This window comes from Dendrobates tinctorius, unplaced genomic scaffold, assembly GCF_039654945.1.
Source record: "Dendrobates tinctorius isolate UK_male_01 unplaced genomic scaffold, ASM3965494v1 ptg000155l, whole genome shotgun sequence".
Taxonomy (NCBI): Eukaryota; Metazoa; Chordata; class Amphibia; order Anura; family Dendrobatidae; genus Dendrobates; species Dendrobates tinctorius.
Genome location: NW_027361822.1, coordinates 23,812,994 through 23,831,159, shown reverse-complemented (window position 1 = coordinate 23,831,159; position 18,166 = coordinate 23,812,994). Strand labels below are relative to the sequence as shown.

The following is an 18,166-nucleotide window of genomic DNA, read 5'->3' as shown; positions in this document are numbered from 1 at the left end:
CGGATCGGTGTTTATCAGCAAGGTTGCACAGATACTCAAGAGTAGAGAAGATGCATGACTTGTCTCCGGAATACATGTCAATGATGGGCAGGAAGATTACCGAAGACGACCCAGGATGATCAGAGTCTTTATGTAGCATGTGCATCATTCCATTCCAGCTCGGTGCAGGCTGTTTGAAGTGTAAAGACATCTCCCACAATACATCAACACAATGGTCAATGGCGTCGAGAAATGGCAAGGGCTTGAATTTCATGTTTCGGCGAGTGTGTTTTGCGAAACGGTATTCCCTTACATCAACTCTGCTTTGTTCAACTATCTCCAAGTCTATTTCCAAGAGACAAAAATAACCTGTGCATGAAACAGCAAACATAAACCATAATATTATCATGGAAAGATAACCCATTAATAAATAGTAAAACAAATACACTTATGTATAGTATTACCAACCAAATGGATACAATTTATTTGGACATAGAGGACAATCGCAAAGAAATATGTAAAATATATAGAAAAAACAGCGAAGAAAAGAAGTCCAATGCAAAATTAGCAAATTTATAAACAATTTTATTCAAGTATATCAGGATTATCAGAAAAAGGGGGGGAAGTGAGACAATGATGACCATAAAAGGTACATGGGCAAAAACAATGGGGCACACAGTGGTACATGGACATGTACATAATATTACAAATGTATCATACAAAGTTGAAATATACACCATAATCCCATATATGAAAAATAACCAGTCACAGTATCCCTTAATCAAAGCCGGACAGCACTACCATAGGCTGTGGAACCAGCCACCACTCATGGTATGTGCTAAAGCCGAAGTAAACTCAAAATAGTCACACAACATCCCCCCTGGGAAGGGCACACTTGGGTGGACTTGTTTCACAGACCAGTCTGAAGGTAATATGTTGTATGGGATTATGGTGTATATTTCAACTTTGTATGATACAATTGTAATATTATGTACATTCCCATGTCCATGTACCACTGTGTGCCCCATTGTTTTTGCCCATGTACCTTTTATGGTCATCATTGTCTCACTTCCCCCCTTTTTCCGATAATCCTGATATACTTGAATAAAATTGTTTATAAATTTGCTAATTTTGTTTTGGACTTCTTTTCTGTGCTGTTTTTTCTATATATTTTACATATCTCCAAGTCTGCAGTCTTCCATCTGAGAACAGTGCGACTGACCTTCCTTCCTGGAGTCACAGTAGCTACCATCCCCATGCCGTGGAAAGTCCCCTTCCCATCTAACGTGATGATATTATGATCAACGTTGTCTGCAGCGAACAGCAGTGCCGTATCCAGTCTGTCTATAGTACCACCGAGTACATCTTGGCCAACAGAAGCGGCAGCGTTTTCCTCAAATCGCTGAACTTCCGAATATGATGAACAATATCCCATGGCTGAGAGACTGTCTACAAGAAATCGAGACCTGAAATGATGATGGAGCTGGACTGCTAACCCAAGCTGCAATGGAGCTTGTTATGAATGAGTCACCGGAGGAGGAGAAAACAAAAATACAAGCTAAGTCCAGAAAACCGGAGAGGTTGGTAACTATGGGATTGCAGACCCCTGATCCTATACACCACAACTAACAGTAGCCGTGGGGGGTTCCTACGGTGCCCTAGACCCCTCGTCACAGCCGGAGAACTACATAAGCCTAAAGAAGGAAAGGGGAAATCTAAACTGCCCCAGAGCAGACCCCAAAGCAATAGACAGCCCCCAACATGTATTGTCGGTGAAATACAGATGAAAACACAAACACAGACAGAAAGACAGGCTGAGCAAATGATGGGGCCCAACTAACTAGATAGGACAGGACAGAAAAGATGCTGGCTGCAATCCGCAAAAAACCCTATCAAAAATGTCCCAACCGTCTGACAGGGAAAGAAGCCCTGAAGTCGCTAGACTTCAAAATCACTATATCAGCACTCAGGTATATTCTGAAAACAGAGCAAAGAGATAAACTGATCAGAGACAAAAATGGAATTCAGCCAGTCCCAACCAGGACTGGCTGAATATAAACACTAAGGAAACCAGACAAAATCTCATGGAATAATAGCAGGGCAAAAACTTAGCTTTTAGTAGACAGGAACTAAACTGGATGCAAGAGCTCAGAGCAGAAAGGATCACCAGCAGCCCTGCAGGGCGTCGGCTGCCTTATATCCACTCAGAAATTCCAGATGTCCAATCACACTCCGCCTGTTCAGATGACAGGTTCTTCCCATCCCAATCAATTTCACTACCTCTCTTCACCAGTAGAGGGAGTTCATTAGACATCAAAGGTGAAGGGGAGAATGACACAACAGGAGCTACTACAGCCCTGGGACGTACAGCCTGAACAACTGATTGTCCAATGCTTGCGACCTTCCTGTGAATGTCCTTTCCAACGAAGAGGGTTTCAAGCAAGAAAAGCAAACTCAGGGGGAGATAATCTAAGGCAGACTGACATTCAAGCGAAGAAGTCTTCGGATATTCATCGGTTGAAGATGGGATCTTAGACTTGATATCGCTCTTGATTAGTTTGGCCGCAGTCGCTATGATGGCTCTCTTCTGGGCTTCTTCATCCGTTTCTTGACTACGGAAATAGTCCCTCAGGATTACTCTGGTCTTTTCACGGAATGTTACAATGTTAGGCAACCCTTCACACTCTGCACACTCTGCTATGAATAGCAAATTGTGGCGCCCGAGGGTTCAGTTGCCACAGATGTACTGCACCTCCTCCTGAGGTGTGGTACCCCACCGTCCAGGTGAGTTGGAGGCTCCTAACCACATTCCAACAATCGCGTCGCACACAACACGGTAGTTCAGCAAAGACACATTGCGGCTCCCTGCTTGGAGTGTAGCAGAGCACCTTTGGTGGCTCCCTGCTTGGAACACAAAACGTGCTGGGAGGCGGGTGGAGTTTAAAATACATAAAAGAGTGGGAAGGTTTAGGAAGTCAGTCAGTCAGTTGGAGAGTCACTCAGAGAGGAGTGAGGGAAGGAGATCCCTGGAAGAGGGATGGAGGAAGGAGTGCTGCAGCTGCCTCAGTGATCTGAGCCAGCTGGCACAGGAAAAGAAAGAAGGAGAAAGACATTGAACTGAAACCTGATCTTCCATGAGAAGGAGAGATTAGTATGGAACGAAGGAGTAGAAGGGAACAGAGAGGACGTAGGTTAGAGGAGAACCCTGCCTAAAGGTTCTAAGCGCAAGGCCGGAGCCTGGTCCCCGAGGTTGTATGGATACTAAAGGTCCTGATGCGGACACCGGTGGAGTAGTGGGCTGTAAATGCACTACTCCCATCTAAGACTTGGGGGCACAACAGAAACTTGGATAGTGAGCCGAGACTCAGGAGAGAGGAGTCCCCGAAGAAGGCTACAGCTGTCTGCCGTACAAGTAAGGTTCTTGGGAACATCTGTCAGGAGGCACTCCAGTGTAACTCAGTACTAGGAGTACTTCACACTTAAAGGCGCTATAAGAGACGTTCAGAAAGGCACATGTTGGCGGAGTGTTGGAAGGGAGCATTCCATCTGATCTGGAGGTTGACTGAGCCCCTGACCTGGAGGACACGGCACGGAGGCAGGCATCTGTGTGTGCTACAGACTGAGTAAAGCTTTGGAACTACAGGCCCTGGTGTCCTCCAATTATTCCTGCGCCAACACACCCTGTACCACTACATCGGGGTACCAGCCACTACACTGCCTGCACCTCTCCTCTGCCCTACACTCCCTACACTGCCCTGGGGCTACAGCTCCACCTGTGGGGAGCTTCACCATCTTGGCTGCAACACACCACCAGCTCCAGAGGATCTGCATGCAGCGTCAGCTTAACATCTTACTTGCCGAACACAACAGGTGGCGTCAACAGGGGAAGAGTCTTGAGGAGATCATTTGCATATTCCCAGTGCCTTCTGGGATAAGTGAAGAGTCTCCGCGAGCTCAACGATCACTGGGTTTTGGCCGTTGCAGCTGAAAAGAGGAAATCGGAAAACCAGGGGAAGAGTCTTGAGGAGATCATTTGCATATTCCCAGTGCCTTCTGGGATAAGTGAAGAGTCTCCGCGAGCTCAACGATCACTGGGTTTTGGCCGTTGCAGCTGAAAAGAGGAAATCGGAAAACCAGGGGAAGAGTCTTGAGGAGATCATTTGCATATTCCCAGTGCCTTCTTTGGCTCATCTTTCATCGTTTTTAAGAAATCTCAAGATGGAAGAGGCCAGGAGCCATTTGGTGAGCTGCATTTCTTGCTACATGTTCACAGATTTACCAGTGGAAAAGCCAAACTTCACATGCCACAAATGCAAGCTTGTGACCCTGTTGGAGGAAAAGTTGCAAAATCTCGAAGAGAGGTTAGCTACGTTGAAGATCATTAAGGAAGGTGAAGAGTTCTTGGACAGAGCAGAATTATCTCTTCATGATACAGAAAGAGAAGAAATTCGAAGTGCACCTGAAGAAACAGAGGAATGGAGACATGTGACCCAGAGAAGCAGGAGGATCAGGAGGCAGTCAGCACCCATACTGCTCAGAAACCAGTACCAGGCTCTCACGCAGGAAAACGATGAAGAAATACATCAGGATAAGACTTTGCCAACAAACAGCAACCTTGTACGCCTTCAGAGTCCTCCTGGATGGAGAAAGAAAAATGTTGTGAAGAAGAAACGGGGAGTGGTGGTCATGGGGGATTCCCTGTTGAGAGGAACAGAGGCCGCTATCTGCAGACCGGATATAACTTCAAGAGAAATGTGCTGTCTTCCAGGTGCAAAAATTAAAGATGTGTCTGACAGGATATCAGGACTCTTCAGACCTACAGATGACTACCCATTCCTGCTACTACATGTGGGGACAAATGACACCGCAAGAAACGACCTGGAAACCATCTGCAGAGACTTTGAAGACTTAGGCAAGAAAGTGAAAGAACTGGGAGTGCAGGTGGTCTTCTCTTCCATCCTCCCAGTGGATGGCCATGGAACAAGGAGGTGGAATAAGATTCTGCAGGTGAACAACTGGCTACGTCGATGGTGCCGTCAGCAACGATTTGGATTTCTGGATCACGGAGTGAACTACTTATACGATGGACTACTTGCTAGAGATGGGGTGCACCTTACGAAGACTGGAAAGCAGGTATTTGGAAGTCGCCTTGCTACACTTGTAAGGAGAGCTTTAAACTAGAACAACATGGGAAGGGAAGCAAAAGACCAGAAAAAGCCATACACCTGACAAATGCTATTGAGAACTCTGCTATTAGAAGTGGAAAGGAAGAACAAAGACGAAAGAATCTAATTAATAAAAATATTGGAGAAAGAGAAACCAATCACAAACTAAAATGTTTCTATACTAATGCACAAAGCATGGGCAACAAACAAGGAGAATTGGAACTACTAACACAGGAAAAGAAATATGATGTCATTGGAATCACTGAAACTTGGTGGGACAATACACATGATTGGAATACAAGACTAGAAGGATACAACTTATTTGCAAGAAACAGACTTGATAAACGAGGAGGGGGTGTCGCATTGTATGTTAGAAATGCGTATATCTGCACAGAGATTGAAGCTTCAGAGACTGGGAGTTCTGTGGAAACTGTTTGGGTAAGAATACAAGGACAGAACAATGGAAAGGACACCATTGTAGGCATTTACTACAGGCCGCCTGTGCAAGCTGAAGATATGGATGAACTCTTTATGCATCAAATGGCCAAGTTCTCCAAAAAATATGACATAGTTGTCATGGGAGATTTCAACTATCCAGACATTTGTTGGGAATCTCTCTCAGGCAAAACTAACAGGTCAAGGAAATTCTTATCCTCTCTTGCTGACAACTTTATCTTCCAAAAGGTAAAGGAGAAAACAAGTGGAACTGCTACCTTGGATCTAATCCTTATAAACAGGGAGGAAATGGTTGAGGAGGTAAAAGTGGCTGGGACCCTAGGAGGTAGCGACCATGCTATTTTAGAATTTTGGATAACTAGAGGCGGAAGACCTGTGAAGACTCAGACGTCAAGGTTAGATTTCAGAAAGGCAGATTTTAAGGGATTCAGAAAGAGAATTGGAGGGATCCAATGGCTGGATATCCTTAAAGACAAAAATGTCCAGGAAGGATGGGAAATCTTGAAAAATGAAATTCTCAAAGCACAGTTGTTAACAATTCCGAAAAGAGGGAAGAATAGGAAGCATTTAAGGAAACCAGGATGGATGAACACAGAACTTAAGCACAAGCTAAAAGGAAGAAAAAAATGTTTATAAAATGGAAAGAGGGAGGCATATCTAAAGAAGAATATAATGCTGTCTGCAGAACCTGCAGGGCACAAATCAGATTAGCTAAAGCTGAAAATGAATTGAGGCTTGCAAGAGATGTCAAAAGCAATAATAAAGGATTTTGGGGATATGTCAAAGTAAAAGAAAAGTCAAAGATGCTATAGGATTTTTACAGGATGAAAATGATGAAATGGTAAGACAGGATGTTGAGAAGGCTGAACTTTTAAATTCCTATTTTGCATCTGTTTTCTCTCAGAAAGGAAATGTAACCAACTGTTATTCACTGTCCTATTAAGGGAATAGAAGAATCCAGGATATCTATAAACAGAAAGATAGTGAGGAAACACTTAGCTAACCTAAATGAATTCAAGTCTCCAGGTCCAGATGAATTACACCCCAGAGTACTGAAGGAGATAGCAGAAGAAATTTTTGAACCCCTCTCCATAATCTTTGAAAATTCTTGGAGAACAGGAGAAGTGCCAGAAGACTGGAGAAGAGCAAATGTTGTTCCTATCTTCAAAAAGGGGAAGAAGGTGGACCCAGGCAACTATAGGCCGGTGAGTCTGACTTCTATACCAGGAAAGATCTTTGAACAAATTATTAAACAACATGTATGTCAATACCTGGATAAGAATGAAGTGATTAAACAGAGTCAGCATGGGTTTGTAACTAATAAGTCATGTCAGACTAATTTAATTTCCTTCTATGACGGTATTACTGATTGGGTGGATCAAGGAAATGCTGTAGATATAGTATATCTTGACTTCAGCAAAGCATTTGACAAAGTCTCTCATACAATCCTTATTGAAAAAATGACTAAGTATGGAATGGACAAGGCAACTGTTAGGTGGATTCATAACTGGCTTAGTGATCGGACCCAAAGAGTGGTCGTAAATGGCTGCACATCCAGTTGGAAGAATGTCTCAAGTGGGGTACCACAGGGCTCTGTCCTGGGCCCTGTATTGTTCAACATCTTTATCAACGATTTAGATGAAGGAATTGAGGGTAAACTGATTAAATTTGCTGATGACACAAAGCTAGGAGGGATAGCTAATACTAGAGAAGAGAGAGAGGATTCATAAAGATTTAAATAAACTGGAGAAGTGGGCAGCAACTAACAGAATGGTTTTTAACAGGGAGAAATGCAAAGTACTACATCTGGGCAATAAAAATGAAAAAAGCATATATAGAATGGGAGGAATAGGGCTAAGTGACAGCACATGTGAAAAAGACTTGGGTATACTAATAGATCACAGACTGAATATGAGTCAACAGTGTGATGCAGCAGCAAAAAAGGCAAATGCAATTCTAGGATGTATTAACAGAAGCATACAGTCTAGATCACGTGAAGTAATTATTTCCCTCTACTCCTCTTTGGTCAGACCTCATCTGGAATATTGTGTCCAATTTTGGGCACCACATTTTAAAAAAGACATCAACAAACTGGAGCAAGTTCAGAAAAGAGCGACCAGAATGGTGACCGGTCTGCAAACCCTGTCTTATGAGGAAAGGTTGCAGGATTTGGGAATGTTTAGTTTGCAAAAGAGAAGACTGAGAGGAGACTTAATAGCTGTCTACAAATATCTAAAGGGCTGTCACATTGTAGAAGGATCAACTTTATTCTCATTTGCACAAGGAAAGACTAGAAGCAATGGGATGAAGCTGAATGGGAGGAGACACAGATTAGATATTAGAAAAAACTTTTTGACAGTTAGAGTGATCAATGAGTGGAACAGGCTGCCACGAGAAGTGGTGAGTTCTCCTTCAATGGAAGTCTTCAAACAGAGGCTGGACAGACATCTAACTGGGATGATTTAGCGAATCCTGCTTTGAGCAGGGGGTTGGACCAGACGGCCCAGGAGGTCCCTTCCAACTCTACCATTCTATGATTCTATGAACTATTCCATTAACTACAAACCACCATTCAATCTCCCTTATTACTTGGGCGCCCAGGGCCACGGACCAGGTCACTGCCGCTGTGACACATCCCCCTGACACTGGCCCAGTACCGAGTACCCCACAGCCCTGGGAGGGCGACCCAACTAGGCGTTACGAACAGGATGATGAGACCCGATGCCATCAGGTTCTGTGTGCCTAGGATTTGTTGGACTTAAGACTTTTGAGAATGTGCAGAAGACCCAATTTAGACTGTAAAATGAATGCTAAAAATGGCCACTGGCGCGTTGAAGAAGGGCGTGACATCATGGGAGGTCCTAAGAAAAGACTGCAAACTGTCCTGGGCCTCCCCTGCCTGAATTACTATGCAACGGCGACATGGCCCACCCACCGAGGGGTTCGTATACTGGCTTGGTATGGCGGCGCTGGAAGAAGACACCTCCCCAAGAAGGAGGGGCAGAAGCCAGTGGCGGGAAAGGGGCCGAGGCAGGAAGAATAATGCCAGAACGCCATTTTGGAGAGAGATGGGAGGAGGCATGCGGAGCGCAAGGAGGTCATGCCGGATCTCCCTGGCGCCATGGCTAAAGGCTCCAACCCAGTGTCCGAGATGAATCGCCAGCAGCTGGAGGAAGAAATAGGACAGCTGACGCGCAGCCTGAAACTGAGGCAGGAAGCGCTATGGACTTTGAACCTGCAGCATGCCCAGGAAGGACCTACACCCACGGTACCCGCCACACCGGTACCCGGCGCTGCTGCACCAGATCCTGTCCAGGCAGACTCCGTGGCCTTGCGACCGCTGCCATACCACCGGCAGCACATATAGTTCCCTCTCTGCCGCTGTAAAATATCAGTATTTCTATAATAAAAAATATATGGATTAATTCTCTCATACAGAATCTAGCTAACAGGCTTTGCTTACTTTAGAGAAGTGACTGACTTATTCTGAGTGCCTTGGCTCACACAGCTGTCTCTCTTGTCAAATGTATAGGTCAAAATAGTCAAAGCTGTCAAAATGTGACTATTTAGAGATAATGAATGGTTCTAAAGATCTCAGACTTTAGGCTTAAATATCTCAGACTAAGGTAATGCATAAATAACTGTATGCATATTGTTTAAAATAACTAGGGTTCACTTAATATGGAAGAAGTTATGAACATAGTGGCAAGCCACCATATGTGGTTGTAGTTTATAGGTCAGAATAGTATATAAAGCCGGCCTAACTCTTGTTCAGGAGATCTCATATCCCTTGAGACTCTCGAACACCCGGACAGCTGCTCAAGACTATATGTAAGAACAATGCTCGTTTTCTCTTCAAATAATTATTGCATGTCATGAACTTACTTTTCTTCATTTTTGTAATCACTTTTTGAAATGAACAATTAAAAACAAGATTTATTTTATCCTCAATTCAACATTGCCTTTACTTTTGATTCTCAACCGTGCAAGAAGATATATATATATATATTTTTCTACATTTTGGCGAGCCTTAGCCAGACTGATCTTTTGTGCTAATTTTGGCTGGCATTCCTTCCTCGATTGTGCAAGGGGGGAGCACGAACTCTGCTAAAAAACCACCTGTTGTACAAGCTTCCTCAGGAATTCCACTATTTCACGGCACAAAGGATCACACTGAACCTGAAGACGACGGGTGAGGATCGTAAAGAGCTGCATGCGTCTCATCCAGACGGAGATCTGAGGATTGCATAAGGACACAGAGGACCATCCATTGACGGGAAAGACTCTCAATAGGTGAGAAAAAAATATAATGGATTTTATATATGATTATGCTAAGAAAAGTAATATAGATTTCAAGTTTGTTCATAATCATACGGATGCCCAATTATGGTCTAGTTTGTATAATCAATGTGAGGCAGAAAATGTTAAAATTGACAAAAGGTTTTTCTCAGTTAGAAAATTACAAAGGAAACTTCAGAATGTTATGCAGCTAGTCCATGTGTATAATAGCTTAGTCTTTGAGAAAACTGAACCTAACACCTATAAAACATGCATTGTGACACAAGACATTAATCACACTGACACACCAGGTGACACACAAGAGTCTGACGGGGATTACTTTGATTGTCCAAATTGTTTGATTTTGTCAGAGCATATAGAACAATTGGAAGATCAAATAGATACCAGGACAGAGTTATTGTCTAAATTACGACAAGATATAAAAAGGGTTTCTGCTAACACAAGATCAACAGGTAAACAGGAGCAGGGTGTTGCGTCATCATTTGTACCAAATATGCAAAATCCAGATGCTTCAGTAGAGGAATTAGAGGCAGTAGAATTACAACGGAAAAAATTACATGACAGAGCAGCACGCATTAATCTGAAAATACACGATCAGTTAATGAAAATTGTAAAAGACATTCCAAATTACAATGATAAGATGGATGCCTTTTATAATGCGGACACTTTTGAATCAAACACAGACAAATACAATCTGAATGATGAGCAAAAGAATAAAATATTCAAAGTTTGGTTACCTTCACATATGGGAAAAAGATTACAGACCACACCCAGATTAAATGATGAGAATGAAATGGCACATAGTACAAAAGAAGACAGACTTAGACAATTAGTATTGTTTACAACTGGAGAAGACATGCCTACAGTTGATATTTTAGGGAGTTTACAAACAAATATTTCTGAAGACCCATTCTCTTTTTTGGTAAAGTTTGAACAGGCCTATAGGATGGTAATGGATCTCGGGCCTCACGAAGAGCCAGCATCCATGATCAAATTTTTTGTAAAGAAGTTCAAGTACTTAGATCCTGCCTCAGTGCAATTGGCTAACACTCAGCCATCATTGCAAGAAGCAACAGTTTTTATTGACAGAATAAGGAGATCCATGAAACAAAATCAGGTCAAGGCTAAAATAGCGGTAGTTCATGAGAAGGAAGACAGTCAGCTGAAACCTAGAGCCACAGTATTCTCCAAGAGCAGGGATCACATTGAGCATAGAGGTAAAAATACTACACAAAGGAACAATATCCATTGTTATTTTTGTGGTATACCTGGACACTTGAAGTGGCAGTGCAGGAAATTTTTGAGAGCAGAATCAGAGATGGGTACACAAGGAACAGGTAAGCTTGGAAGGGAAAACGGACTCATGCCAAAATCATACAACACACCTTCCGCACCTGCATTACGATTATCTGCATCTGCTCATACTGCCAACAGACAAACACAGTCACCATATGCACCATTAATCAGACAGATCAGAGAGATGACAGTGAAGGAAACAGAGTCAAGGGATAGAATTCCAAGGTCTTTTAAAAAGGACACTGGTCTTCTCCCATCTCCTTCATCTTTCTGACAATCACAGACTATTCCTGTACCACATCCATTGGAATTTGTGACTCGAGTTACATTGGATGACTGTGGAAGACCATTTATCAAAGTAAGTTTAGCAGGCCAGAATGTTGTATTTCTTATTGACACAGGAGCTCAGTTAAGTGTTACAAACCTGGATTTGAAGCTAAACCCAGATTCACCAGTTTGTACAATTGTCGGTTTCAGTGGAAAAGGTGGAACTAAAGCAACCTTAGTTCCCAATGTGATTTTGGAAATACCTAGTTCTTTCAAAACAGAAATTGACATCTGGTATTGTCGTGATTCTGAAAATATACTTGGCACAGATTTTATGCAGAAATTCGGATGGGTAGTTGACCTAGGAAATCAAGTGATCTGGAAAGATTCCAATGGTTGTAAACCGGTAGTCATTGATCCTAATGATTATAGCCATGTTGGAAGTATTTGCTTGAATGATGTGGTGTCATCTGACCATTTGTGGCCTGACACTAATGATGACAAGGTATTGACAGAAATTGTACAGCTTTTTCCTTCTCTTTGGGCTCAGTTCAGGAATCAGGTTGGAACAATGAAAGACGTTATCGTGAATGTGGAGGGGCGTGATCCCCCGCCACAGCGTCAGTATAAATTGCCTCCAGAATCAATTGACTCTATGTCAAAGATCATACAGGAATTGTTAGATCAAGGTGTTATCCGAAAGGCTAATTCTGTAAGTAACAATCCTTTGTGGTGTGTTTTGAAATCTGATGGTTCTTATCGAATGATATTGGATTTACGGATGTTCAATAAGCATACACCCAATGTCGCACCAATTGTGGCAGATACTCATGACATGATGGCAAGGTTAAATGCAAAGGCCAAATACTTCTCTGTACTGGACATTAGCAATGGTTTTTTCAGTATACCTCTTGAAAAGAGTTGTCAGTATAAGTTTGCATTTACTTTCTTGGACGAGCAATATCTGTTTTGCAGGTTACCTCAAGGAGCACATTTGTCACCTAGTGTTTTTCATCAGGCATTGGCAAAGGTATTATCCAGATTTTCGAGGCCTGATTGCATTCTGCAATATGTGGATGATATTTTATTGTCTACAGAGGATAAAGAGACACATGTTTCTCTTCTGACAGAATTGTTTGAGTTGCTGCATGATGCAGGGTTGAAATTGAACACCAAAAAGGTCAAATTGATGCAGACTGAGGTCAGATTTTTAGGGGTGCTGTTGAGTCCAGGAAAAAGGCAGCCACTGCAGGAAAGAATTGAGGCAATTGCTTCCCTACCAATTCCGACATCACACAAGGCATTGAGACATTTTTTAGGTCTTATGAATTATTCAAGGGATTTCATTGAGAATTTTGCAGATAAGGCCAGATCTTTATATGATCTTTTGAAAGGTGAAAACAGTGATTACTTTGGTCCTTGGGGTGATGAACAGCAAACCTCATTTGAACAATTGAAAATGAATTTACAAAATGCACCTGCTTTGTCCACAGTAGATCCTTCGGCTCCATTTGCTTTACAAGTGCACACTTCAGAGACATCTGTTTCTGCTGTATTGCTGCAATTACAGGGAGAAGAGTGGAGAATTTTGGGCTATTTTTCAAAACTTCTCTCACCTGTTGAAAAAGGTTTTGAGACCTGTGCAAGACACTTGGTAGGTGTCTACTTTGCAGTCAAAGCAACCGAACATATTGTCGGGTTCAACAAAATCATTTTGCAAACTCCTCACTCTACACTAAAACTTCTCTTTGAGAATAATATCCCAGGTGTGTCACATCAGAGATTTGCTCATTGGTTATTGTCATTGTCTCCCAAACAAATTGAGGTAGATTACAAGGCCAAATATGTTCTTCCTCAGCTGATGCAATATGAAGGACAAACTCATGATTGTTTACAGTCTTTTCAGGATCCAAGTCCATCACTTTTCAGACGGAAAGCAGAGGTAACAGACGAACCAATTTTTGTAGATGGTTCCAGATTCTATTCAGATGGGCACTATTATTCAGGATATGCCATTTTTTATCCCAAAAGAGGACAGGTTGTGAAGCACAAATTACCGAGTCATTTTTCAGCTCAAAGAGCAGAGCTAGAAGCAGTAAAAATGGTACTACAGCTGAATGAAGCAGATGATCAGTGTCCCATTGTGATCTACAGCGATAGCTCTTATGTTGTAAGATCACTGACAGATTACTTGTCAGTTTGGGAAAAAAGAGGCTATGTAGATTCATCTAATAAGACTCTTGTTCACAGTGACACACTGAAGACAATTTTCAGGATAGCATCAAAAAACCCTAATGGTTTTGCTATTGTCAAGGTTCCGGCCCATAAAAAATCTGATGATGAATTATCTGTTGGAAATGCAACCGCAGATATGCTAGCCAAAGAGGCAGCCCTGACAGGAGAAGAGGTGTTTGAACCTGAACCTCTCGAGGTTTCAGCAGTTCAAAGAACAGACACGCATATCCCTTCTTTTGCGGAAGAACAAGAAAAAGACTCATCTCTTGTTGCTTCCCGGGTTGATCCAAAACCTCCCTTTGTTTGTGAAAACGGGGTTTTGTGTCATGACTTAAACGGGGAGTTGCGTCCTGTTGTCCCAAGACATCTACAGGTTGAGTTCACAAAATACAATCATGAAAGTTTGGGTCATTTGGGCCAACAAAAATTGTTAGGCATTCTCAGAGAGAAATTTTACTGGGAAAAGATGGAAGAGACAGTGCAAAGTGTTGTTCAATCATGTCTCATTTGTGCCCAAATTAATCCAAGACCAAAAGGACAGAAACCGCCACTACTCCGAATCGCACCTGCAGATGGTCCATGGTCTACGTTACAAATCAACTACATTGGACCGTTACCATCAGGTAAAAATGGTCTCAGGTATGCATTGGTTGTGGTAGATGTTTTTTCTAAGTGGGTTGAAATTTTACCTGTCAGGAAAGATGATGCTTTGTCTACAGCTAGAGCATTAGTTAATCATGTCTTTTGTACTTGGGGGATCCCAAGAATGATCACCTCTGATCGAGGAAGTCACTTTACAGGAAAAATCATGCAAGCCGTTTGTGCTATTCTAGGGGTACGACAGCAGTTTCATGTACCCTACCATCCACAGTCTGCTGGTATTGTGGAAAGGATGAATAGAACAATAAAATCCAGAATTGCCAAGATGTTATTGGACAAAGGCAATACTTGGGTTGATGCAGTACCTTTTGTACTGTTGAGTGTAAGAGGAACAACCTCTGCCACAACTCAGTTTACTCCTTTTGAACTGATGACAGGAAGAAAAATGCCATTGATTTTTCCTCATGAACCATTTTTGTCTACACCACAAAAAGATGCTGTTGCAAGGTCCAAATGGTTGCAATTGTTGCAGGAAAATTTGAAAACGATTCTTCCACATGCTGCATCAAGAATGCAGAGAATGGAGCCACCATATGTATCCAAATTCAAGAAAGGGGCTCTAGTGATGATTAAAACTTTCAGGAAGAATGGACCTTGGGAAAGTAATTGGGAAGGTCCCTTTGAAATTATCGAAACCATGGGACAAGTGATGATACTTGTGCAACGAGCATCTAAGGTGGTTAAAAATACCCGCAGACAACAAAAATTGTGGGTACATGTTGATCAATGCAAACTGTATATTGCAAAATAATGATACTGCATTTCTTTTAGGAAGAAATGGATTCCAATAAGAACTGGAATACGAAACTCCACGTCCTTGATGGAAGGGATTCAACACCAATCCTTCAGGAGGAAAAGACATTTCCCAGGAAAAGCTACTATCTGATGGGAATCACATTTCTGCTGTTTTGTACTGTTTCAACTGTGATCTACGCTGAAGATATTTCACACCATGGAACAAATACTAGTGAAGTGAAGGAACTTTTCAAAGGAACTTTACATCCAAGGAAACCAAGAGGAACGAATCTACAAAGCTTAATAGATGAGGACATACCGGACGATTCAGTAGATATTACTGGAAACATTTGCATGGGTTTTGGTGCAAAATGCTGTATTGAGCTACACTTCATACATGACACTGACATAATATTACATGCAGCCACAGGACCTAAGACGAAGTTCACACAGTTACAAGGAGATTATATCCACAATAATAAGACAGGCACATGGGAATGTAGTCCTACAGATGTGTTATTCTGGAATATAGAGATAAGAGGTGAAGAGAAAGCTGTGTGGTCAGGCGACATTACAAATGATATGATCGCAAAAGGGAAAGTTGAAACATCCAAGACAGATGCTTGGTTAAGGACACAACTATTTGGGAAAGTTTTAGATCCTGCATTTCTTTCTATTACAGAAGGAGACGAGGATTGGGTAAAAACATGGAATTTTCAGATAACCAGAGAACCAGTACAAGTACAGGTATCTGTAGTTTTTACAGTTTCAAATACTATAGCTCCAGAAGTAAGGGTTACACCACAAGCAGTATATAGTCAAGAAAATATGTCTCCTTTATTACTAAAATGCAGCACGAGGTTAGAGCTACCTTCAGAATCTTTGTTAATATGGACCAAAGATAAATCATTTTTGGGAAGTTTTTCAAATGGTCCAACAAATGTTATACACAGAGGTCAATCCGGTAACGTGAGATGGTTAAATAAGGATTTTATTTTTTCTGTAGATAATCCATCTCCTAAGGATTCTGGACTTTACCAATGTTGCATTTTAACGAAATATAACTACAAACAATGTAGAGATGTAAAGGTAAATATATGGTCAGCAGTAGATAATGTAGGCACACAGACAAGATTTCAACCATCTACTCCTTTTCAGATCAATCAGTTCCAAACTAAACCTCTGTTACGAGATGGAGTGTTTCTGACCATGGTATGGACCTTTAACATGTCTAACTGGAAAATCTCTTCTAGATATCCCCAGTGTCAACCACATCTCACTAACATGGAGATGGGAATAGAACAATGGTTTGGGAAAAGAACTTCAACACAGGTTAGAAGTAAGAGGGGAGTGTTAGAAGGTATTTTGGGGGGATTAGGAACAGTAGGAAGTTTAATTAACACTATGGACATTCATACACTTAAATCAGATCTGGAAAATATTGGGTATATTGGAGGAAAAGGGGTAAAGATTCAGAAAAGTTTGAATCAAGTCCTTGAAAAGATGGTTTTGAACACTGCTACTGTATTGGGATCTTCTGTATCACATCTTCAAGATGCTACTTTAGCTTTAATGGAAAGTGAACAGGAATCTCAAGTGGCCAAAACATGTCTAGAAATTCAGATTGAATATTCCACCAATCTGAAAATGATTGCACAAGCCTTACAAAGTGGAATTACCCCTTTAGGGCTAATAAGAAATTTGCCCATAGAATATAACTTTGCGTTAAACCATACAGATTTGTGGGTAAATAAGTGGTTAGGATGTGAACAGAACATTTGTGTAGGAACATCACTGATTCCAGTGTCAGGAAGAGAAGAAACCCTGGTTCCTATAGGTGTTCTGGGAATTCCTGTCAGTCCTACACAATTGTTACATTATCAATTGCAGTACACAGATTTTGCATTTGATGGTACAAACATTGAACAATTAGACATTTCGTCATGCTTAAATTTTGTTTCCAAGGTAATGTGTCTACCTGGACAGGATAAAGTCATTTATCATTCATGTTTCCATAATCATACTTCTTGTCATGCCAGAGTTGAGAATGTCCACACGATACATGACTTGGTGACACCAGTAAGCGCTAACAAAACTTGTTTCCAAGTCATGTCAGGAAAAGAAGCAGTTTCTGCATTCTTCTCATCTTGTGTACATGTCGAAAATCTGACAATGGGTTTATATTGTATTGAGGGAAATGTTAAAACTCTCACAAAGAAGGAAGGAAGTATTAATATTACGTCAATAAGCTCAAGACGTCTGAAAATCCTTCCGATCCAGTTCAATTTGTCACAAGTCAATAAATTCCCTTGGGATTTGTGGACAAATGAAATAAAGAAAGACAAGGGTTTATTAAATCTGCTGACAAAACAATTAAAAGAAGCTGAAATTGTATTTAGACATGAACAAGGTAATCTAAATGATATTGAACATGAATGGACGAGTATGTCAGGCTCATCTTGGTGGAGAAATTTAGGAAAATCTGTAACTAGTTGGTCACAGTCTTCAGCGAAAATGGCAGCAGGAAATGTATTGTCTAATCCGATCGTTATTTTATTTATCATAGTTTTGCTGTGTATAATATATCAAATAATTATTATGTGTAAAATTAGGAGTATTTATAAGAATATAAAGATAGAAATGAAAAAGGAAGATGATATTTTAAGAGAGATGTTAAAACGAAAAAATATAACTCTCTGATCTAATTTTTGTTTTTACAATAGGTTTGAAAATTCAGATGACATTCAGGGCAGATGTTGATACAAGGTTTTCAGAATAAAGAATGAATGTGATACGAATGGTGAGAGAATGAGTTAGGATTGATTATGATATGTCTAAAATCATAATCAGGGGGGGACTGTAAAATATCAGTATTTCTATAATAAAAAATATATGGATTAATTCTCTCATACAGAATCTAGCTAACAGGCTTTGCTTACTTTAGAGAAGTGACTGACTTATTCTGAGTGCCTTGGCTCACACAGCTGTCTCTCTTGTCAAATGTATAGGTCAAAATAGTCAAAGCTGTCAAAATGTGACTATTTAGAGATAATGGTTCTAAAGATCTCAGACTT

The 18,166-nt window shown here is 41.2% G+C and overlaps 1 protein-coding gene across 1 annotated transcript; it reads left to right on the top strand.

The window, feature by feature from the left end:
• Positions 1–8,998: 8,998 nt before the first annotated feature.
• On the top strand, positions 8,999–17,955 carry LOC141051022 (uncharacterized). The gene is made up of 2 exons (XM_073547814.1): positions 8,999–9,893; positions 15,129–17,955. Exon 2 carries the CDS (start codon positions 15,135–15,137, stop codon positions 17,790–17,792), a length of 2,658 nt encoding a protein of 885 aa, XP_073403915.1. The 5' UTR covers positions 8,999–9,893; positions 15,129–15,134; the 3' UTR covers positions 17,793–17,955.
• Positions 17,956–18,166: the final 211 nt, after the last annotated feature.

Bases quoted from the DNA above. Each gene is read 5' to 3' on its own strand.
- LOC141051022 (XM_073547814.1), top strand. From the start codon at position 15,135: ATGGATTCCAATAAGAACTGGAATACGAAACTCCACGTCCTTGATGGA.